Source organism: Aulostomus chinensis, chromosome 2 (genome assembly GCF_037954235.1).
Source record: "Aulostomus chinensis isolate RoL2024-O1b breed Wild chromosome 2, RoL_Achi_v1.0, whole genome shotgun sequence".
In the NCBI taxonomy this organism is placed as follows: Eukaryota; Metazoa; Chordata; class Actinopteri; order Syngnathiformes; family Aulostomidae; genus Aulostomus; species Aulostomus chinensis.
In genome coordinates, this window is record NC_141321.1 from 17,393,836 (window position 1) to 17,419,008 (window position 25,173).

Consider the following 25,173-nt stretch of genomic DNA (forward strand, 5'->3'; position numbering starts at 1 on the left):
TGTGGACACAGCTTAGCTGATTTAAGTTCAATCAGGTGTTGCTTTTGCTCGGGTGGAATGAAAACCTGCAGCCACACCGGCCCTTACTGGACCAGTTTGGACACCCCTGGTGTAAAGCATATGAGGAATCTTTAGTTTACTGACAGAAATACAGCCTGGTGGTGATGATTGAATGATTTTTAGATGATAGAATGGCCTGAACCAACTACTAAAATGACTGTCAAATTCAACTGTTGCTAACTGACAGATGCAGAGCATGAAGTGATATATTTTGCTGTTGTTTTAGCAGCAAGAATTGTGTGGTTTATGCAACTGGCCCCTTAAAACTTGGCCCTTATTCATCCACTACAATCAAGTAATCTTCACAGTTGATTACAATTTGTACAATTTAAGCATTCTTACTTTAATGTAAGATTACATTTGAATGCCTGCTTTCTTATTAAAAGTAAATATTTTTCATGTTGGCAGAGTTACTCTGCAACTCCCTACAAAGGTCTGGTGTGGACTATAACTATGGTCTTTGAATCCAGATGTAGGGTTTTTCCAGGGTGAAGTACAAGCACAGCTGTAATTCCCAGAAGAGATCATGTTACACTCATGTTACCCAAACTTTAGTGTGACTTTCTGCAATCCAAATGCCTCTGAGATTGTGACTCTGAAGCAGCTGAAGTTTACCAAATTCCATTATTATAGACTGACCTGTGGTCATCCACCAGCTGCAGAGACTCCTGACTAGCATTGTGGAAGGCTGTCCTCTGTTTTGTGGATCTCACCAAATGGAAAATGAGCTCTCCATACTGAGTTTTGTTCCCATTACATTTATTGTTCCCCCACCTATTGTTGTCATCACACTGAACGTGCTTGTTGAGCTTGTCCAGATGGAGATTTTCCACACCACAACAACTATGCATCTTTCCGTCCTGTATTTTTCTGATTTGTGTTTCCAGCATGGGGAATCTGTGTCTTGTTTCCCCAATTCAGTGTGTGGTCCCTGAAGCATTTCTTTATTTATCCCAAGCATTTTTCTTTTTTTTTTCCCCATTGCCATACACTTTTTGTGAACCCAGACATCCAAAATTATCTCACCTCTTGGGCTAACATAAGCTTTTCTCCCTTTTATTCCAGAGTAAGAAAGCTCACATTCCATACAGAGACAGCAAACTGACACGCTTACTTAAAGACTCCTTGGGAGGTAACTGCAGGACGGTTATGATTGCCAATGTGAGCCCCTCATCGAAGTCGTATGATGACACCCACAACACTCTGAAGTATGCCAACAGGGCCAAGGAGATTAAATCCTCGGTTCGTATTAAATTTCTTTGTTACTGAAAGTTAATTGTCATATAACTGTTAAGATACTCACATTATATTGTTTTTAATCATACTCGTTTCCTCCCTTCTCTTACCAAACAACCATCCAGCTGAAGAGTAATGTTGTAAGCCTGGACAGTCACATTGGCCAGTATGCAGTGATATGTGAGAGGCAACGGCAAGAGGTAGTTTGACATAAGACGACAGCATCAGTCTACAAAATTTCCATTGTATCTTTATTTTAGTGAAAAAAGATATTATTCACATTAGCTTATGTCTAACAGTTATTTAAATGTTTTTTTCCATTTCTAAAGATTTTACAGTTGAAGCAGAAACTACAAGAATATGAAAAGAAGAACATGGTGGCTGGTACTTTAAACACGATTCCTTCCCAGAAACAAGCAGATTTCAAAAGGTAAGAATTTGCATAAATGTGATTTGAGGTGTAAACTGGACTATATCAGTTGTTTTCTTTGTGCATCAGAGGCCTCCATTACGTCTACTGGGGACTTTATGATTCATCCATCTGTTTCCTTCTGGGGTTTTTTTGGGGGGGGGGGGGTAGCAGAATTAGGCTAAAAGTACTTTCCTTATTTCATGAAACTTGATGGAGAGGTTGCACATACAAAGGCCAAGGAAGAACAGATTAAAATTTGGGGCAGCTCTGAATCACAGGGTGGACATGCAAATTGTTGTCTTTATCAGAGTATTTTTAGATTCAGTGTCGGAGGCTGTGGTGGGTGATGTCACATCTTAGGTGTAGAAAATGTTAAAATACTCATTTTGAACTTGTCCGTCCTTAATTGTCCCACACAGCCTTTTGCCTTTCACCCTGTAGGACAGAAATATTCTCATAGACCCCAGTGTTAAGAAAAACCAGAACCTTCAGGAGTCAAATTAAACTGTACTTTACATATTTTGCCATCACAAATTTCAGGCAGCATCTCCTATCTGTGGCTTTATTAAAGTTTACCCCGTAGCAATTAGAGACTTTGAATAATATGCTTAAGTTTGAATTTTCATCTCATTCAGAAAAAAACTAAGCAGTTAGCATCACCATGGCAACCTCCAAGTAAAGCCGGATCCTGCCAGATGAACCATATCAGCTAATCAGAGAAGCAGCCCAATCAGCTGATCTGAATTCTGCCAGCTGATTTGAGAGGACCTTACTAGACTGCTTCTCTGCTGTCTGTCAATATCATTTCAGTTTTAATGTGAGGATGACAACCCGACACTCCTTATTGTGAGTGCAGTATGAGATTTGTGAGTAAGCAGCTTTGAGTAATTCAACAAGCATGAACCTGTAATGATGCAAGAGTAATATTTTTAACTGCTTTGTCTTTACTGAGTTGAAATAAACCAGTGAAAACATATCAGTCTGTATGTAATTGAACAGCTCAGCTTTGTTTGCCACAAATTTTGAAATGCTGCAAATTTAATTATGTAAATATAAATAACTTCCTCCCCACTGCTCAACTAGCAGCAGAGGGAGAGTGAAGGACCAATATGTCCTTGTTCATTCTTTTTAAACTTCACACTGAGTTTATGTCAAGGGTGTTATTTTACTGACATTTTAGGCATGTTTCTAGTAAGATATCATGTAAATAAACAAAGTGAGATTAATTTATTCATTAATGTAGTGTTTTCTATCTAAATCCTCTACATTGCTTTCACATAAAAACCCTGATGAAAAATCCCTTTACAGAACATTGCCCAAAGCTTATTTAAGCATTTACATGGTATTCAAGGTTGATGGCTCAGATTCAATTATGTCACGTTTATTTACAATCAAGTGATCATGACCAGTGTTGGACTGATAGTTCATATGCTGACAATGGCTGCAAACAGTTACATACATGTCTTTGAAATTGACTCATGAACTAGGTTGACTGCAAGCTGCATAGATCTGGATGTATTTGACACCTATTATCTAGATCAGCCTTAGCATGAACAGGCTATTTTACAAGAACGTGAGTTATAAAGCAATTAGTGTGTGTGTCTCTATATAAATATAGATATATGTGTATATCGATATAGATATATAAATTAATCTAAATCCAGACCACTTAACATAAAACAACCCTGTATAATCTACAGTGATATATCTTTTTGTATTGTAAAATATAATTGTCCAACTATCAATCGATTTCCTGGCATTTTTCCAGGCCCTCGGTCATTGTTGTAGCAGACTAAGTAAATTAGCCTACATGCGTCTCTCCCTGCTCACTGTCTCTAGCTCTTCCAGGGGGATCCCAAGGCATTTCTAAGACAAATGAGATATTTAATCCCTCTAGCGTACTCTGGGGCTGCCTCGGGGTTAGATGGTCCTGAAATACCTTGACAAGGAGGCGGTCAATTGTGCATCCTAATCAGATGGGCCAACCACCTCACTTGCGTCATTTCAAAGCAAAGGATCAGTGGTTCTTCTGTGATCTTCCTCAGGATGTCTGAGCCTTTCACCCTGTCCCAAAGCGGCCCAGACACTGTGGGGAGGATATTAGATAATTCATTTTTACCATTCTGGGATTTCACTCTTGCTGTCAACAGGCAGAGCTTTTTGACAGCCAACTTACCCACAAACCACTGTCAGCCAATTACGGAGGTTTATTTCCCAGTGCCAGGGCTAGTGAGGAGCTGATCAAAAGCTTGATCGGCTCCTCATATAGTGTTGATCACCTCACACCAAGTTTGCCTGATACGTTGATGACAGCCATGGAGATATTTCTCATACTTGGGTGTATCCACTTTGACTTGATGATGAACCGATTCAGATTTGGTGGTCACAGGTCACTTTGAACGTCGAAAACTTTTCACAACTTTAGAATAATAATACAATAAAACACTAACCAAATAGGGAAAAAAGGGGATGACATTTTTATTTAAAAGGGTGGAATTTACTGTGACACTTTTGTCTGTAAAGGAACATTACTACACTGATTCTGATTTTCTCTTTGAATATCATGCTTGTGTTACCCTTGGAAAATGGTAAATGTATTTGGCTTAACTTGAAAATAGATTAGAATTAATCCAACAACAAGTGTAGGAGAGTTTAATCCTAGCCTGGTCACAGATACATGTCCACCTGAATGTCTAATCAAGGGCTGTTTCAAACCTTGAATTAAAAATCAGATGTGAATTAAAGCTGCAAGAAGCGTTGTTAGGGCCTGAGCCCCCGTGCGGCCTGTGGCCGTGTCGCTGACGCCGGCCTGAATCCAACAGTGTCTTGGCCAAGTTTGTTGGCCTTGTAGTTGAGGAGTTAGAGGCCTGAGTCTGATCAGAGAGAGAGAGCAGAGCTGAGAGCTGGCCCTTTAAGAACCCCTCCCCCACTGCTCTGTCTCTGATCTGTGCTAGAGAGAGAGCAGAGCTGAGAGCTGGCCCTTTAAGAACCCCTCCCCCACTGCTCTGTCTCTGATCTGTGCTAGAGTGAGAGCAGAGCTGAGAGCTGGCCCTTTAAGAACCCCTCCCCCACTGCTCTGTCTCTGATCTGTGCTAGAGAGAGAGCAGAGCTGAGAGCTGGCCCTTTAAGAACCCCTCCCCCACTGCTCTGTCTCTGATCTGTGCTAGAGTGAGAGCAGAGCTGAGAGCTGGCCCTTTAAGAACCCCTCCCCCACTGCTCTGTCTCTGATCTGTGCTAGAGTGAGAGCAGAGCTGAGAGCTGGCCCTTTAAGAACCCCTCCCCCACTGCTCTGTTTCTGATCTGTGCTAGAGAGAGAGCAGAGCTGAGAGCTGGCCCTTTAAGAACCCCTCCCCCACTGCTCTGTCTCTGATCTGTGCTAGAGAGAGAGCAGAGCTGAGAGCTGGCCCTTTAAGAACCCCTCCCCCACTGCTCTGTCTCTGATCTGTGCTAGAGTGAGAGCAGAGCTGAGAGCTGGCCCTTTAAGAACCCCTCCCCCACTGCTCTGTCTCTGATCTGTGCTAGAGAGAGAGCAGAGCTGAGAGCTGGCCCTTTAAGAACCCCTCCCCCACTGCTCTGTCTCTGATCTGTGCTAGAGAGAGAGCAGAGCTGAGAGCTGGCCCTTTAAGAACCCCTCCCCCACTGCTCTGTCTCTGATCTGTGCTAGAGTGGAGAGCAGAGCTGAGAGCTGGCCCTTTAAGAACCCCTCCCCCACTGCTCTGTCTCTGATCTGTGCTAGAGAGAGAGCAGAGCTGAGAGCTGGCCCTTTAAGAACCCCTCCCCCACTGCTCTGTCTCTGATCTGTGCTAGAGTGGAGAGAGAGGAGGAGCAACAGAATTGTAGTGTGGAAAAGTGGAATAAGTCAGCATACATTGGTCCAAAGTGACACATAATACCATATTTTTGTAGGGATTTTTGTCAGGAATCCAGTGGTGTGTTTGTTAAAGCTGTGGGATGTACGGTGTAGACGTGAGAAGTGTTTGTTTGACAGTATGTACCCTGAGAGGAGACGGTCTCCCCATAGGCTTCCATTGTAAGTGTGAAACGTGTCTCCCCCACTTTGACGGCTTATAAAATCCAAACCGAGGAATTCATATAAAAACCTTTAATAACTTTTAATCAGCACAGTTGGGAGAGTAATGTGTGAAAGTTTGGAAGCGATACCGTTAATGCCCTAGGCATATATGCTATACCTATAGCTTTTGTTCGGGGAGGAAAAAGTCCTCATTTTGACAGTTTTGTCCAATTTGTGGACATTCTGTTGTAGACAGGTGAGGGGTCAGAGTGTATGAATTTTGCGTCTTCATGAATGTCCCATGTTTGTGGGACATTCGTGGGAGGAGTTATAGCGCTGCAAATTATCAAAAATTATCTTTTACTTGTGTGGCTCCCTAGGTGGAGCTATAGACTTTTGTGGTGTTTTTTTCTTTTTATTAGTGAATGTGTTGCCAGACCGGACAAGTGTGCCGAATTTCAGCGAATTTCATGCATATTCAGGGGGTGAAATTACATTATGCGTATATTGCGCGCGCTCATTGACAGCAAGAACAGTGTAGTACCAGGTTTTGAATGGGTGTGTATGTGAAAACCGGCTCCGGGCCGTCTGGCCGAGCTGCCTCATGGGTGTTGGGGGGGCTGGGTCACTGTTTAGTGTGTGTTTTTACTGTTTTTATTGCTGCTAATGTGTTGCTTTGCCGAGCAAACATAATAGGGTCTTCGCCTGAAGTACCTTCAGGCTCAGGCCCTAACTATGGTCTCAATGAACAGGAGTAAAACCACTGGCTTTAACAGTTTTGTATTTTGTAAAACAGCGATACCCATTCATAAATATGCCCCAACAGATCCATGTTTCAAGGTATATTGGAGCCAGATAAAATCACTATAACCAAAATTAGCTTCAATATCTTGTTTATATATGTTTTAGTTTGGATAGGGACAGCTGTGTGATAATTGATATATACAAATTTATATACTGTAACATAAATCAAATTCAAAACATTCTATCTAGTCCTCTTTAAAGCATAAAGTGGCATCTTTAGGGGGTTTTGGACAGGGGGCGGGGGATACAGAAAAGCTGAATGAGTCTCAGTCCCACTCATTTCATTCACTGGCATCAGAATTCACAACTCACACAGCAAGAGGCTCTGAATAGATGCTGCACGCTTCTCACTCTATTAAAAATTCAGCAGTCTAGCAAGGCCACAACGTCTCCTACGTCACTGGAGTTTCATTGAAGAGTGCAGTCACATTTCAACGACAGCTCTCCAGTCTTATTTACCTGCAAGCCTTTCTTGTCCATCCTTCTGCTTTAACTAAGTAGACAGACAGTCACTATATATATAGCCTTATTATAAGTAGCTTAAATGTGTTTATAAAAAAATTAAATATCTCTGTGCCTTTTTAATGGAGTGTTAAAGGGTTGATTTAGTGGTTTGTAGGAGCTCTTGGCACGATAATAAATTATTGCAATGTATTTTGTCCTGTGTCAGTTGTCTTGTTCATAACTACTGAACAAGGAGAAATACGAGTGTAATCCCTTATAATTTTATTGTTAACAATGTATCTGTAACACTAAATCATTAATTTGGTTTCAAGAAAAAAATTACCTTCATATGCTTTGTGATAGGAAATTACAGTTACCGACAAAAGGCATCGTTTTACCACTATTAGGACTTGAAATGTTTGACCTTTATCCACTTAAACTAATGTCACTTCTCCTAATGCAGCCATTTTAAAGTCCAAGTTGGTAATTTTTAAACTCTGTAGGGTGTCAGAAGCTCTGCAGCAAATCTTCTCAAGCCGGGCCCAAATCAGGAGAGAGCAGCTGGATCTGGAGAGACAACTGAAGGAGAATGAGCTGCGCCAGCGCTACAGTGAGGAGGACAACCTGCAGGTCCAATATTTCTGTGCCAAAGAAAAGACTGAGAAGGTAGCTGATGCTTACACTGCTATCCACAGATTCCATCATCCCTGCAGAAAAACAGCTGCTGAGTCATCATTTTACCTCTGTTCAGGGTCATTGCTCCCCAGGTCCTAGCTTTTCTCAGCCATCTGAGTCCAAACATTAGTCCCACCTGTAAATGCCTTGTCATATATAGGGAAAAGTTCATTCTCAAGAACATTTACTTTCATGTTCTTTGAAAATGAATCACACTTGGCAAAATGGTCCATTGTCGCTCAAAATGATGTAAACTAAAGTGTGCGAGCACATTTCCTTTCCTCTCAAACTATCAATACGTAACAGATACAGACGTAAAGTTTGACGAAAGCCTGATTGTCACATTGTCATTTTAAGGTATTATAATAACCATTTTGATCGCATATACAGTGAATAGAATGCAATACTAACCATTGAAAGTTCATAGTCACCCTTCATGATTTTTTTTGTTGTTGTTGTGTTAATTTCCAATAGGCCACTTGTAAGCATGAGCGGAAGATTGCAAGCTTACGCACTCAGCAGCAACACATTTGCAAACGTATGAAGGAAGCAGAAACTCGTTTCCTAGACAATGACGGCTGGCTTCATCGTGTCGAGAATGAGATGAAATTGCTGAAATCAAATGATCAAGCCTCTGAGGTCAGTACTTCCTTCTCATAACTCTATTTTTGTCATGATTTGTTATAAAAACCTCTATTTTTGCACAATTATAACAGAAGCAAATAGAAGTCAACTTTTTATTTCTGATCTAACCTCATTGAAAATGTGTAAACACAAAGGTCATGCTTGGAGCGTGAGTGTTTGCAGTTAATGGTGAAACATGGATTAAGCACATCCACTAATACTCAACAACACGATCAAATAATTTGACGCAAAGGTTCATTGTGTGGAATGTAGGCTTATTTGAATATAATCTTGATGACTGTTTCTGGTTTCATTGGCTTGGAATGAGTGATTTATATTGAAAGAGGGAGGTGGTCCTCTTATTGTTGTTTTGTTTTTGTTTTTGGTAAGATGGCTGGACGGCATGTTAATAGATATTCCTGTAGGAATTATGAGGACACACAGGGGGTGCAGAAGAGTAACAGAGGGTTGACAAGAGAGATCTTGGCCTATATAAACGAGACCAATGGGTAACTCTTGTATTTTGCTTCTATTTTAATGGCCATTGTGAGGTCGCTGGATGATCGATGAGCTGGTGAGAACTCAAACCTACTGGTTTGATCAGGCAGAAATGAACCTACAGGGTGCCTGGCTTCCTGCTTTTATTTACAATCAGTGGTGCCATCCTGGTCACATTACTATGTAGCAACATTTCTGTAGCCTGGTTATTCTACTGTTAGCCCTCAGACTTGTTATCATTTAACCCCCCTCTGCTAAACTGAATGGATCACATCACATGCTCGAGGACTCCAGATTCCACACTCAAATCTGGAAACTTCAATGTCTTCAGCTACGTTAGACCGAAATTGTTGGCTAATGAAATCATTCTGATTTCTGCCTAATTCTGATTCTGAATAAGTGGTTGCTGGTGTTGGCTGACAATTTTGTTCTTGTGAGAAGTTTGAGAAGCCACATTTTCACAAATGTAGGATCATACATCATGGATCCTGCTGTCCACTGTTTGTTCTCCTTGGAGATGGAGGGGTGGAGGTTGCAATCTGCACCTTCACCCTTGGAAGCCACTGGATCCTACATACCGTTCCTTTAATGTGAGCAAACAAATTAGCATGATTAGATAAAGAAGGCAACGTAACAATGTGGGTTCCATCCGTCAAAACTCATTGCTTGGTGTTTTTTGTTTATTTTGGAAGGTAGGCTGTGTCTCTACTGGTGTCGTGACTGTCTTTGTTTTCTTCCCATCTGTTCTCCCAGTAATTAGAACCGTGCTCATTTTATTTCTCCAGCTCGCTTGTAGATCACTGAAGAGAATAAATCAATAGCCTTTACTCATCCCTCACACAGCAGCCAGTTACCTAAAACCATGTCCATGTTATTCTTTTTCTTTATCCTTTCTTCCAAGAACTGACCCAGCAGTATGACGCACTCACCGGTCAAATGTTCTCTGCTGTTGTTTCGTAGTTTCTTTGCGTCATTTCTTTTTTTTTTCTCCCCTCCTTTACCCACTGCAGACAGCATTTCACATGAAACATGGATGAAAGTAGAGGTTTGCCTCCCCTCTCCAATATCATGACCCCCAATAACTTTTTGTGTCGTTAATTCTGCATGCCAGAGTGTTAATTCAGTATGTTACTATACTAGAATGCTTGTTGCTGCATAATTTCTGATTCCTGACCTTGCTCTCCACTTTGTTCAGGTATTAGAAAAGGATTTGCGTTGTCACAGATTGGAGCTTCAGGTAAATGATCTCAAACAACACATCAAGCAGATGGTTGAGCTCACTGTGCTGCAGGATCAAGAACATAAGCGCATGCAAAAGTACGTTGCCATTACTTCATTCACAATTAATTCTTTATGTTGTTAGTATAGAGGAAACAGTATGTTACTTCTCTTGATTTTCTCAATAACAAATCTCCCATCAATATGTTTACATTGCATTCAGAATGGTGAACATCTTGTTGCCAGCTTATAGTCGGCAATTCACTGTGATGCGTGGCGCTGGGATGGTGACAGCAGCAGAAGAGTTGGAGAATCACGAACTGGAGCACCTTGTGTTGAGGGAGAGAGGTGTGGTCTGGGCAGACCAGGAGGGGGCTGGCCCGCGCATGAAAGCTGAAATGAGTGGAGAAAAAACGCATGACACGAATAAGGCAGGAAGTGTTGAGCTCTGCAGCGACTTGGCACCTGTACTGTCTTTTTCACAGCTGCTCTACCATCAAAGTAGCCCCTGTAGTAAGTCATCATACTCCATTTCTGCTACATTTTTAACCGTATATTTAGATGGTTTGGATCAGTCTATCCGTATTATTATTGTTCTTTGCTCAGAGGATACGGTAGGAGAATGTCTATTTGCATCATCAATCAATTAAATGGTTTCAAAGATTTTTATCTTTAATTTTTTTCTGTGACAGATAAATGAGCTAATTATTAATAGCTGTAACTTAATCAGTGGACCAACTTTCCCAGTTGTAAAAACTGGTGCCTTTGTGTTGGAAGATATCCAGATAGACAGGAAGACCTCATTGTTTGGAAAGAAATGAAGCCTTAAAATGCACAGTGTTTATGGAAGAATGAATGTTCGATCATGCATTATCAATGTGTAACTTGCCCATATAGAGAGCGATAAATGTATTTATCTATCATGCTGGTTAAGGGGGGAAATGTGACTTGGTCATTTGTGATAGCTTGGTAGTGTTTTATACATGTTTACTTGAAATGGATTTCAGCCATCTGGCGTAATGCACAGAAAAGATTAGGCGGACGTCTTACCTGGTGGCCATGTCCTCAGCACAGTTTGCATCAAGGGTCTTGACAGATTGTAGACACTTTAGTGATTTAGAAACTGCTATAAATGAATTCTTTTCAGTGGTGTCTACGTCCATCATGATCGTCATTACAGCTTTTGCTTTTGTTTTGTGGTTTGTATTGCTTGTTTTGTTTCCCCATCAATACTGATTATGATACAGGCTCTTCTTTTTTTTTTCTTCTTGATTATTAGCCTGATTGTTGCTGCTAGCATCAGGTTTAAGGTTACACTGTAAAGCTGTGCATAACCATACAGCAAGTCTTATGGAAAAAGTAAAAAACATAAAATAAAAATTCACACATTAAAATTAAATGTATTTCAAAATTTATTTAAACTGTATATATGGAACGATGATGTGTCTTGTTAGCTTATAGTGCATTCATGATGCAGCGCAAGACTGATTCAGCACATGGATCAGCACCATCATTACAATATGTGAATGACTCCACTGCCTCGTCACATTAAACACCACCACTTCAGACATTTTTTTTCAAAGAATGGAGGAAAATTATTTTGCCATAGTTATAATAGTTGTTTCATTTTCTTATAATAGTTCACAGCACTGGATGGATATTTTTTCTTTTAAAAAAATTCATTCATGTTCAATGTATGTATTTATGTGCACCTGCACAGAGAACACACTTTCTTCTTGCAGTCATAGCTGCATGAAATGGCATGTTAGAAACTATTTACCATCACATTTAATTTTGATTTACATATTAAAACATTTTAATTTAAGTTTTTAAGTGAACATGACATTTTTTGAGCATTTTCAAGTCCTATATGTTGTAAAAGAGGGTTTTTTTTGTTGAACATTTATCTTCTAATCTTTATTAATACTTTTTAAGTCTATTTCCATATATTTTTGTTATTTAGGTTCAGAAGGTCACACAAAAAGAACGTCCTTGTGCCACACTACTGCTCTGTCACCAAATGGTAAGTCTACTTTGTCTTGCCACTGTCTAGCAGACATGCTGTAATCATTAATCTCAACCCCTGCATTCCTGCTTGATTCCACCCATCAATCATTCACTCATTTGCTGTCTCGATATCACCTTTGACTCAGCCATCACTCCTACACCTGACACACTTTAAGAGATGATGCTGTGTTTTATAAGAGTAGAGCATCCATCCATTCATCCATTTTCTTCCGCTTATCCTGTTAAGGGTCGCTGGAGCCTATCCCAACAGCTTTTGGGCAACAGGCAGGGTTCACCCTGTACAGGTCATCAGTCCATCACAGGACCAACACATAGAGACAGACAACCATTCACACTCACAGTCACACCTACGGTCAATTTAGAGTATCAATCAGCCTCGTCCCCTCTTGATGTCTTTGGACTGTGGGAGGAAGCTGGAGTACCAGAGAGAACCCACACAGGAACAGGGAGAACATGCAGACTCACACAGAAAGCTGGGGCTTGAACCCGGAACCTTCTTGCTATGGGGCGACAGTGCTAACCACTGCACCACCCTGCCGCCAAGAGTAGAGCTTACAAATCATAAAATTACATTTTAATGTGCCATATACAATTCACATTTTCTCTATGAGGAGATAAATTTTCACTTGCCTGTATTATAATTTGATTTATAGTTGTGCTGCAGACATTCTGTTCTGGCCCCAAAGTTGAATAATAAAATGATGTGAATACTCACAACTGGTTTTATAGTGGAACAACTGCACATGGATATTCTTTAGGGAAATACTACTCTGAAGCTTTTGTGAAATATCGCAGTTCAAATTGACTATAATGATGTTTACCACAGGTGGTCGACATTTCATTGAAACATATTGTGGGAAATTTAACTTTTAAAGAAAATTCTCCTGCCAGATGACTGAGCTCCTTGAATGGAAATGAAATATGTGTGCACCAGGGGGGTTGTCACTACTGCGATTAAGTTTCTCGCAACCTGTTGTTATAATAAGTGAGTTCACATCAAGCATTTTATTGTAAAAGTTTTTCTGGTGGAACAAGAAAATCTTACTGTGTGATTTGACACATTTTTACATCTTTTTAGCCTGTCATGTTTTTCATTCGGGCATAAGCACTGACTGGCATGAATGCTGTATAGCAATAGGAGAAGTTATTTTCCCTCTTCAGCCAAATTAATCATGTTTTTGAGGGGTTAAATATGCTCAATCTTAGCTTGGTGCCTCCTATACACGTATTTTATATATGTATGTGTGTGTATATATATATATGTGTGTGTGTGTGTGTATATATATATATGTATGGTGACAGAAGAAGCTGTTCTTAGCATTGGCTGTTTTAATTAAAAAAAACTATATTTTCTGCACCTGTGTATTTATCAGATCTCAAGAAGTATGAAAATATATTGCAGTATTTCATTTATGGAATCTGTTCTATTAACAAGCAAATTGCTTCAGTAGTTTTCTGCACCCTCTTGAGGTACAGTCCAAAATTTGGAACCAATTGCCCATGAGATAATGCTTTTTCATAAAATTGCACAAAATAAATGTATCCAAACCTTGAAATCCCATCAGCACTAAAATTGTTAGGTCTTACTCAGGGCATCATGATAAAAGTTATCAATGTAATATTAAAATTTGTTAGATTTTGGTAATGTGAGAAAAATTTTGAATCCTAAAACACTGGACATTTCAACCACCTTGTTGCTGTGTTGTAAAGATTTTTAGCTGTGCAACCCTGTGAGGCAAGTGCTCAATGATTGCTTGTATTTTCTTGACTACTTTTCTGTATTTGTCAAATGCAGTATTTGATAAAACTACAATAATATAATAGCTAATATAATTTCCTATTAACAACATTTTTCATTGCAAAATTATATGATAAACTTCATTTAATCAATTTCAGAAATGGAAAATTATGGTTGGAATTTCTACTATTAATAGAGGACAAAGCTAAATGTGCCTGTAGTTTTACATTTACATGATATCAAACAAAACATGCTGTTGTATTGCAGAACAATATGTATTTTGTTTGTAGTCACAGCAGCTTCAGCGCATGAAACTCATTTTCTAATCATGCCCTCCATTTTACTCACAAAATACTGGTTCTACCTTTACAGACTTAGAAAGATCATGTCATCATGCCTTCACTTACTCATACTTTCATCCTGCAAACCCAACCTGTCCCTCTTAATTTTCCTGTACTGCATGCTTTTCTTTTACACTGGCCTTCACACAAAAGCTGTAGCCAAGCAAATTATATGCAGTATCATCAGCTCAGCAACATATAACATCTGATTTACTGTCAAGTTCTAAATGGTCGATTTGAACTAAAGCTTTAATGTAGCATTCAAACTGCTGTTCTTGTCCTGATGCTGCTTGTTATTCCCTTACTGCTTCCTCAGCTCTTAATGGTAGTCACTGCAGAATGTTATGAATAATAACTCCACCCTGCAGTTTGCTAAGCCAATCAAATGTGATCGTGTTTAGAGAGAGGAAGGGTTCTGAAAGAACATTAACTCTTTGTGAACTGGCTATTAATAGCAAATAATACAAAAGGCATCACTTTGAAGGAACATTTACTTCTGTGCAAATTATTTGAGGATTAAAATCTGTCATTTTTGATATATTCTTGATTTATCATTCAGTTTTCTTCCACTGTCACCTTCATGCAGTTCTTTATACTTTCCCATTGTATCTTCAAGCTGTCTCTTTTCCCAGTTTTTTTCCTCCAAGGATTTTCACTGTTGCTTTTTGCTTCAAATGTCGCAGCTGTTTTTCTCCATTCTCTCTTTCTTTCCCTCCAACCCTCATGTTTTTCTCTGTCTGTCTAGCATCTAACCCTCCCAATCCCTCTTGAGCTTCATTCATGAAAATGCAGATCCACAGCAGGGCAGGAAAAAACGTCAACAGACGTAAACTCCCCTGCTCCACCAACCAGAAAAGGCGGACTATAAAAAACAGGCAGCAGCAACCAGGCGACCCTAATTCAGTGCTGCCTCCACCAGAAATAGCAACTCATGCATGTATTAATCCCCTACAAGCCAAAAATATGTGATTGAAGGAACTCTGCTGCCATTTATTGCTAGGGACAACTCCTCTGCCACAGAAAAGTGCTATTTATTACCATCTCATCTCTTAGTGTGCCATCTGAACTCTGACTCACATTTGCTAAATATTACATTTTGATCTTTAAAGTAATGTATAAGTCATTTGCTTTTAGTAATCTCACTTTATTTATGGCATCGTGCTCTTTTAGCCCCTCCAAACCCCCCCCCCCCCCCACCCCCCACCCCACACACACACACACACACACTACCAGCACTCCTCTGCGGAAAATGTGATGAATGGAATGGCCTCCATTATGTGATGCGGACACCAGGATTTGAACCTTTTCTGGTCTGCAAGCAGTTTCTTGGCTCTGGTGGTTTGCAAATACAGCTGATATAGTGTTGGTCAGGGTATATTATGGGGTGTATTTTTGTTCTAGCTGTAGTGTGTCAAGTTTTGTCATTTTGTCCAAACGTCGCATTTACATAACAAAATTCACTTCAACCATTTGATTTTACAACACTAACACTAGTGTTACAGTGTACCAGCTTTAAATGTAAGGTATATTACTGCTTTATTACTAGATTATAAAAGTTAAACCAATCACCAAATTATTTAGGGGCACAACAAAAGGGTAAATACTGCCAAGAGTGGTATTTTAGTTTGAAAAGCACTAGTACTTCCTCTCTCATAAAACCACTGTGTTCCCCAAGAGGCAAAAATAAGTCAGGTATTCTGTCTCAGGATAAGCTCACATACCTGAGCTACAGAATATGTGGGAGAGATGGAGTAAAACAATCCTGATATTTCATATTCAATGTCGTGAAATTTTGACCAGCAAACTCTCAACACAACTTAGGAACCTATAAATGGGATACACAAAAACTGGACATAATTCGTCTTGAAAGTTAATATATAACATTTCTTAGGCTTTTCTGTGTGAGTTTTCCATACAATTCCAATTTTTCCCCCTTGTTTAAAGTGATACTGTTCATTTTTAAAACATTCATGTAGATTTATATGAAACATATTGTGTCTAAAAGCAATTGTTGGGGTTTTTAGGAAGACAACTTCCACCAGTTGTGCAACAAAAAGAACCTCACCGACCGCCCACCAGGAGAAATTTGGCTGTGTCGTTGCCACGACAAAGCCCAAGGACCGTGTCCAAGGCCCAGGTTTTTGTGGATGGCATGTTCCCTCTCCAGTGCACACCAGAACCTGCTCACAAAACTGGTGCAGCCATGCCCCTGAGTTTCTCCACAGCCATGGATCCCAACATGACGTTTGAGGTTCTAGACAATGATGGTGAAAGTGCAACAAATGCAACCTTCATAATAAACAATGATGGTCCTTGTAAATCATCAAATTCAAAGGATTCTTTAGTTCTCAGCCAACCACTCAATCCTGCCAAAGCCAACGAGTGGAACCAGATTCCCTCCAAATGGTAAGAAAGCACTCAGTTCTTATCCTCTCATTTCAAGTAAGGATGAATGTAAAAGTAAAGTTAATTTGTAAAATTGTTCTTTTATGAATTTAATCTATATTTTTGAATGTTGTCTTAAATATGGACTCACAGATGGGTCTCTAAACTGACAGTACAATTTGTTGCTAGCAGTAGGTTGAAGCAATGTAGTCTTCACCGTGCACACACTTATGGTGGTTAGGTTAGGGTTAGGGTGGTTGCTATTTTCTTTACTTTGCTCCTGTCTGTTTGTCAACATCACCAGCAACTGAAGCTCTGATGTCAGCAGATAGTGTGAACATAGTTCGGCTGAATATTTGGCAGAGATGACAAATAGTCCCTGAAGTTACCAGCAGATGCAGCCCACAAGTTACCGTGTTCACTTGAGTCTTGTGTTCATGTGAGTGCTGATCAGAGCCGAGCCAGTCTACTACAGTGTCATTTAACCTGCGACTGAATGCTTGTTATACCCTTTGCCATTGTTGATGAACGCCAGTTGCAAGCGGGTGTAGCTGGGTTCTTGTGGCCAATGATGGGTTTCTGAGGGTTACAAAGGCAACTCAAGTTTGAAAGTGGCCTGTCATGTGGATTACAGGTCTCTTGGCTGTATTCGCAGCAGTATAGCCATCTACATATTGCCAAGTGCACTAACATGGAGAGTACTTCTCGCTACACCAGGAGAAAACATTTGAAATGCTAAAGAAATATTCCTCCTTGTGGGCACTGACACTTGTGGAAAAATCAAATAATCTAATCTTGATCTTTGATCAACTCTCATCTTCTGTGCATATCATTTGTGTGTAAAAAAAAAAAAAAAAAAAAAGCATTTTGTAAAGCATGGGAAAACAGTACAGTAAAATGTTTGGAATTATTATTTCTATTCCATTTAATTCTTTTCAGTATTTATAAAATGTGAATATTACTTGTTTTATACAGATAACATCCATCCCCAAGCTTTAACATCCACTCTTTAAAAAAAATTTACCTATAAACAGTGTTGTAATTCAGATTTCAATTGGTTGATACCAAACATTTGTAAAGCTCAAATAATGGAATATTTAGCAATTTCTTCTTTGCTGCTCACTGAAAGCTCTTGTAAATTCAATCAGTAAAATGTAATCCCTGTAATTTTTTTTTTTTTTTTAAACAGGAACTATTCAAAAGGAGGAAACTCTATCATCTCAAATCTCTTTCATAAAATGTTTAGAACATGTTCCTTGAATTCATCCGTCTGGCTGCCTTTGAACATTTAAAAGGAACAATTCTATGAAAGACAAACTGTCTAAACCATCCAGAATGGATATTGCTAAACCCCAATCCTTACCCCAAACAAAAAGTAGAAGATAGCTAGTTTTAGTACAGGAACATCAGGTGATGGGATGCAGGGCCTCATGGGAGGCACCATAGTCCCTGTCAGAAGGGGCAGAAAAAAGAAAAAAATATATTCCAAGCTGTAGCATACACATTCCCTCATTCTGGAATACAGAAAATGAAGCATAAAACCTGGTAAATTATGATTTAAATACACATATACAACAATTTAGCCCTCAGGTGAGTCCAAGGGGGTGATCAAGTATTATGTTGGTACTCGTGGCCCATATAGAAGTAAACATTCCTACCAGTGAGCAGAAGCTGGTCTTCTTCAGGGTGAAACCAAGCCAAAACCTTCAAGTTCACCCATGTATGTAGTTCCAGGGGCCCAATAGGGGGCAATGACAATCATGTAAATAAATATACAGTAAGAAATACTGAAAACCCAGATAACTTAAGAAAAAATGTGGTCTTTGATTTGAAATGTAAAGGGAGATGTTGATTGTTCCCATGTGGCGCCAGAAAGCTGGAGATGTTCTGCTAACACAAACCTCCATGTAGTCAACAGTTCCCATCTTTACATGATGTGAGACGAGCCAATCCAACCTACATGGACATGACGTCTGCTGCACAAGGAAAGCGTAAAATCAACCGGTAAGCTGCTATTGACCCTTGATTATATCAGTGTCTTTACAGGCAGTTACATCTGGCGAATAAGATCAGGCCCTCATCCACAGGAATAGACAGATGGACCTAACTGCCTTATTCAAAGGTTATTGGGATAAAGAGTGAATAATGCTTCAAAGGTCCCAGGAGGAGGCTCCTTCAGGTCATACTCCTCCTCAGCATGTGAGGTTTCATCACTCCAGCGTTTACTGCTCAGTACAGAGTGATGTGACTTCATGATGTCTGATGCCTTCCTCATAACATATTTACATCTACACCCAACACCTTATGTATTTCAGCAACACTTTGCTGGCTTTACACAATTTTCTCAAATCTGGGGCTTTTTCAAATCATATTTTGGTTCGTGGACTATGACCTCAAAGCTTTATTGTCAGGGTTGCAGCTGTAGCATGGAGATAAATAGTTGTTGTTGTTGTTGTTATTATTATTATTATTATTGTTGTTGTTGTGTGCATATGTGTATAGGTGTGTGTTGGGACAAATGTAAAATGGCTTGGATATGCAGGGAATGGAGGAGATATGGTAAACAAATAGAAAGAAAATGCTGATCATAAAATGAAAAAAATACATAAACAAACACCTCTTTGTTCCCTCCATCAGTCCCCCACTCCCTGCCCCCTCCCTCCAGTTCAGTCCCACTCCACCTGTATTCAGTTGCATAAGTGCACATTAAAGGGGTTCCCCCCTCTTCAGTCATCACCCGGGCACCAACAAGGGAGCTGGCTGATGGGGGTCACCTCCCACTGATCCTCACCCCCAGACCTGACAGGAGGGGGGTCCGACCTGAGAGATCCAGTCTTGACACCGGGTGTGCCCAGGGCCTTTATCTTATCTAGAGCTTTACAGAAATGTCTCCTCTGAGTTCCTCCACTGACGCCAGGTGGTGTTTTCCCCTCAGGATTCTTTAAGTCGTTTCTCTCCTTATAACGTCTTTATTCACATTGTGGTATGAAGGCACACTAAAGGTCAACAATCAAAATTTTTTGGGAGGAATCAAATCATCAGTGCGGAGGAAGTGTTGGACTGGGTTTTCTGATGACTTTCTCTCTTTTCCTTCATCAGAGAGGAGATAACACAGGGCTTCTCTGCACCAAAGCGCATTAAAAAAGAACCGTCTGTGGTCCGGAAACCAATCAGGGTGCATCGATTACCTGGCAAGTATCCACATTCAGTATAATAATACACATGCAAACACAGTATTTTGCAAAAAAAAAAAAAAAGAAAAGGTGCATTTTTACTTTTGCAAAAGTTTTGATGTATAAACCAGAATGTCTTCCATTTTGTTTGGCTCGTTAGCTGATCTGTATATGAATGTGTATCGCACTATTTTGTCTTGCGACTCCAGTCCTCAGTTTTGTCCATGTCTGAATGCTTCCACCTCATGTGTATGTGTGGGAGCATCATCACTTGGGCTTTAATTCACAGCAGTCAGACAAGGAGAGTTATAATGGCGTTGATTCTTGATAGTATTCCATGTTTGGTGTCTGTCTTCAGGGTCAGAGGAGAACAGGCCTCGGAGGGTGGTGAGGAGCATCTCTGAAGGAAATCTCAGCCTCCTTGAACGTCCAAAATCGAAGTCCATATTCTATAAAACATCGCAGCAGTTCAAGCGCGTCACTAAGCGTATGTGAAGGAACTCAACGTCAGACAATGTTGCCTTTTATGTACTTTTTTTTCACCTCTTCCATCTGAGCTTTTTTTAACCTTCAGAACAAGTGGCCTGTTGTGGATATTTCCTCAACACAAATGCTGATATAATATAAGGAGATGTTTTTATGTCTGACTCAGATTTACACTGCAGCCTTTTTACTTGATTGTAGATAATATTGTATAGTTTGTAGTCACTTGTTATGAATGTTGCGGATAGTTTGAGGACCATGGGTTACGTCACTGGCACAGTGAGTCATTACCATCCTCTCACCCCACAGAGGAGCTGAACGTGACTTAGCTCACTTTCATAAAGCCTGAAACCTTCTTCCTGCCGCTCGTGACTTATTTTAGCCAATTGAGTCGCGATCATCTGTTGCACTCAAGGTGTGAATCCACTCATTGCAGTTCACAGCTATATTTGTAGTTTGTTCTTGTACAGTGAATAAAATTGAGTTACAGATATTTAATAATATTTGTCTGTCATTCAATAAATTATTCACTTTCTTAAATCCATTGAATTTAAAAAGGTTGGGGTTTTTTTGTCGTTGCAAAATTTAAAATATAAATGCGGTTTCAAAGATTGGGTTACAGGGTTTTAAAGAGGATTTTTTTTTTTTTAAAGGGGGGGGGGGGGGAATGGCAAGAGAAATTAGACTGACCCACAGCTCCACTCACTACTAGAACTCCTCCAGCGTTTTCCCATAGAAAAAGAAACTGTTCATATTCCTGAGTAAAAAATGAGTGCAGTGATTGATAGGTTGGTGTTGGCAGCATCGCGAGCCCTGGAGTTTCTGAGTGATTCGTTTACTTGAGTGTATAACAGATCACCGACTTCACGTTCACTCATCAAATGTCTTCTCACACAAATGCAGCTCCCACAATAATATTGATAAAATGCATTTTATTTAAGAGCATATTTTAAAGCACTCAAGTTAAAAACAAATAGGTAAAAACTGTAAAGTCAACAATTTACTGGATCATTAAAAAAAAAAACTAAATCATATTAAAAAAATCATCAATTGAAAAACTAAAGATTAAACATTCATATTTTACATAAGAAGGCTACAGATAAATGATTAAACATTTTGTGTCTATATATTTTAAACTATGTAGACCTTTAAAAATGTCTTTCAAAACCTGAAACTTTTCTTTCAGTTTTATATTTTATTTTTTTAATTATATGGCTTCTCTGGGAAATGACTTGCCTTTACCATACAGTTAATTACATTACACATAAAGCATTTCATACATTAATACAACCGATAAATACATTTCAGTAGCCTTGGCTGCCAGCAACACCAGGCTCACTGCACAGCAGATACCTCCCCAAACCAGATTAGATGTAGTTTGTAAATATGCAGCAATTAGCCATGCAGTGAAAATGAGTGCAATAAATTTTAATGTGAGTAGATTCATTATATCCACTTTTATAAAACAAAGTTAACACTTATTTCAAAGCTGGTACTGACGGGTGATAAAGCTGAGCTGGTTAAGTCAGAATAAAGGAACCTTTTTATTTTCAATAGGATTTTAAAGACATTGTAGACTTTCCTACATTGCATGTTTAGAGTCACTTAACAGGAACATTTATTATTGCAATGTGCAATAGAAAAATCGATCCATTTTCTTCCACTTATTCCTGTTAAGGGTCGTGGGGGGGGCTGGAGCCTATCCCAGCAGCTTTCAGGTGAGAGGCGGGGTTCACCCTGGACAGGTCACCAGTCCATCACAGGACCAACACATAGAGACAGACAACCATTCACACTCACAGTCACACCTACGGTCAATTTAGAGTATCAATCAGCCTCGTCCCCTCTTGATGTCTTTGGACTGTGGGAGGAAGCTGGAGTACCAGAGAGAACCCACACAGGAACAGGGAGAACATGCAGAGTCCACACAGAAAGATCCTGTGCTGGAGCTTGGACTTGAACCCCGGAACCTTTTTGGTGTGAGGTGACAGTGCTGACCACTGCACCACCGTGCAGCCTCATAAGAAAAATGTTCAAAAAAAAAAGAAAATCCCTGCTGGATAATAATGAGGGTGGGACCTTAAGGAGGGAAATGGACTTGTCACTTTGAATTCAGTCTTGCAACTTTCAGTGGCACAGCATTCAGTGTGATCTTTATTTTTAGCTCAGAAGCTCAACGCATACATCAGCACTGTACTGCGCAGGCACTGACACCCTCTCCTGCTCTCATTCACAAGAATCTCTTCATTCTCTGTGTATGTGTGTGAAGGAGAGAGAGAGGAGTGTTTTTGTGTGTGCGCACACAGTGAGGCAGGTCTTGGCTAAAGTTTATTAACTTTCTCTTAGCCAATAGGGCGCCTTGTGCGTTTTTCCTGCTGACCAATGGGACAGATTGAGGGGATGGAGGTGGGTGTTGCTTAGCAACTGCAGGTAGAATCTCAGATCATGTCGGACCTATTGTTTTATCTTCCCTCCCTGAGAGACATTATATATGTTGTGATATGTTAGTTAAAAAAAAAACAGTGCAAATGTGTCACAAAGTTGTTAACTCTATTTTTAGAGAGTTCAACAAAAATCACGGAGCCTTAATGGTATTTAGCCCTCAAGATGAAGCACTTTTAAATGATTCAGGTTACTACAAGCAGCTTCCACATGCAAGTGCATTTCGAATCTTATTTTGCTTCAGATGACAAAGCTCTTTCTGATCTTCATTCACAGTCAAAAATGATTAGCTATAATAAACCTCATCAGCAGACAAGGATGCAAACAATAAAAATGGGGGAGGGGGGGCATCATTGACAGCGTTCCACCTGCCACGCCTCCAGACTCCATTGTGAAAGGCACTGATGCAGTTAACTCATGTTGATTCTAATTCGAGAAACTCTGGAATAATCTTCATTCCTGCATCATCGACGTGGAGACCAGGACTATACAGATGTAAACACCTGATCCCTCCTACAATGTTCCTGACTCCCTCAAGGCTGCACGTCACAGCTCTGAACTTTGCATCCCGTCTAATTACATGACCCCATAACTTCAAGTAGCATGTCTCAATAGAGTTTTTCTGCCTTACTTTTACCTCTATCAGCTCCCAGAATATTCGGAAGCAAGTGTTTGAGGATGGTTCAATAAAATGAACCCCAAAAAAAGGAATTAAAAGAGAAACTGTCTGTGTTTGTGTTAGTTCTTCGTTGAAAATTGAGCACAAAAGAGCAGCTTTTTCTCATTCTCCTGTCCCGTGATGGTTAATGCAAATATTTAAATGGGGGTTATGGAAATTCTTGGGATGTGCACTGAATTTGGCATGTAAAGCAGGTACATGTTTACACCATATCTATCCAGACACTTCCAACTGGGGAAAGTAAAGAAATAAGACATCAAAAATATAATAAAATCAACAAGCTGGGGCATCATTGGGGAAATATTTCAACTTTTATTTGAACATAGTGAACCTGGATAAGGTAAGTATTGTTTGATCACTCTTACAGATTTCAAACTAGGGTGAAGAGTGAGCGTTAAGTAGATTTTGTAGTGTGAGTTACAGCTGTGCAGGACTGAGGGGTAAAAAAAAAAAAAACGTTTTCATGTAAGGGTGCTTTCTAAAATGAAAATAATAAGTGCTTCTTGGATTTGCAAACATTGATTTGCATCATCTGGTTCCTAAAAAAGATCCATCCTCACTCATATGAAGAATTATTGATACTTTGTACCTAATATTAATGTAACTAAGATGTCTGTAATTTGTCATTCTTAAAGGATATTGCCTACAGTTTACTCTGCAAATAAAATTTTGTGCGGCGACAGTGTGGCAGCAAACACCTGACTCCCCCTATCAATACTGTCTCGACTGTTGACAGGATCTCGTGCAGTGGTTATAGTAGGGGATGGGTGAGATTTACAGTTCACTTTAACAGGTAATGTCTCCTGGTGTGAAACAATGTGACAGAAAATCAGTACAGCTGTGATGGCTCAGCAGTGTTCTTTGCCCGTCTATGTTTTCTCCTCCAGGAGCTTATCCAAAGCCCACCTTGAATCTACTGTATGTAGCCTGTGGATGACTCATCCTCAGGAGAACGAGCTCTATGGTGCAGGTAGTCTTGCAAATAAACATTTCAAATTTGCAGAGTCAACTGAAGTACTTTGCTGACTTAAAATCAGAACCCACACACCCTGCAAACACAGAGCGACACGCCGATGCTGCTCTGGTGTCTGTATTAAGTATCCACCTGTGTTCATGTGTCCCTCCTCTGTGCTACACATGTAAGGATTACATCATTAAAACACACAACAATGAAGGGTCTGTCAGGCTCGAGGGATGTATTTTGTTTATTGAAACAGCAAATTTGTCATCATTGCAGCAATTGCCATGGAGACGGGGTGAAGTCCCAAACCTGCTGGTATTATATGGTGCATTAGAGTGTGTGTGTGTAAGTGTGTGTGTGCGCGCGCGTATTCACTGCAACTTCCAAGAAATAACGCACACTGACTCCACCTCTTCAGGAAGGTTGGGGAAAGATGTGTACATTCAAATGATCTTTGTTTCCCAGGTGCATTTCCCACCTGTTCCATTGAAACACCCTGTTGATCCTGCCTTCAGTCTCATCCTGCTCCTACATCCTGTTGTGCTGCAGCTCTGTTTGTTACGTGATTCACGTTCTAAACTGTTACTTCCAGGGAGATTTTCAGCCCCACAGGGATGTGGCTTAGATCAGCGTTATGTCCATTTTTTTTATAAATCAATTCATCATTATGGCAAAATCCATCTGGTTTTGTACATATCAAATTGTAGGAGTGTGACTACTAAAAGCAGAAATAATAAATGGAATTTATATCACAATTCATGTCAAACAAATGATCTCAAAGTGCAGAACATGTTCTTAGGCGATGGAACACATGATCAGTGTATTGTAGCCTGTAGCTCATGACTGAAACCAGCTTTGCTAAAAATATGATTGACCATGAAAGAAGGGACTTCAAGCTTGAGTTGTTCAGATGCTTGTTTGCGTTGTTCACCTTTGCCCCTCCTCAAAATTTTTCATTTT

The 25,173-nt window shown here is 39.9% G+C and overlaps 1 protein-coding gene across 1 annotated transcript in view; it reads left to right on the plus strand.

The window, feature by feature from the left end:
* Nucleotides 1–20,619, plus strand: part of kif18a (kinesin family member 18A) — a 30,139-nt gene extending 9,520 nt beyond the window's left edge. Inside the window, exons 7-18 of the mRNA XM_086181554.1 lie at nt 1,126–1,302; nt 1,422–1,496; nt 1,626–1,726; nt 7,472–7,634; nt 8,118–8,282; nt 9,961–10,082; nt 10,207–10,496; nt 11,947–12,006; nt 16,115–16,496; nt 18,387–18,479; nt 19,575–19,666; nt 20,007–20,619. Of these exons, the coding sequence (XP_086037680.1) occupies nt 1,126–1,302; nt 1,422–1,496; nt 1,626–1,726; nt 7,472–7,634; nt 8,118–8,282; nt 9,961–10,082; nt 10,207–10,496; nt 11,947–12,006; nt 16,115–16,496; nt 18,387–18,479; nt 19,575–19,666; nt 20,007–20,143 (1,857 nt within the window). The 3' untranslated portion in view covers nt 20,144–20,619. The remainder of the gene's footprint in view (nt 1–1,125; nt 1,303–1,421; nt 1,497–1,625; nt 1,727–7,471; nt 7,635–8,117; nt 8,283–9,960; nt 10,083–10,206; nt 10,497–11,946; nt 12,007–16,114; nt 16,497–18,386; nt 18,480–19,574; nt 19,667–20,006) is intronic.
* The last annotated feature ends 4,554 nt before the right edge of the window (nt 20,620–25,173 follow it).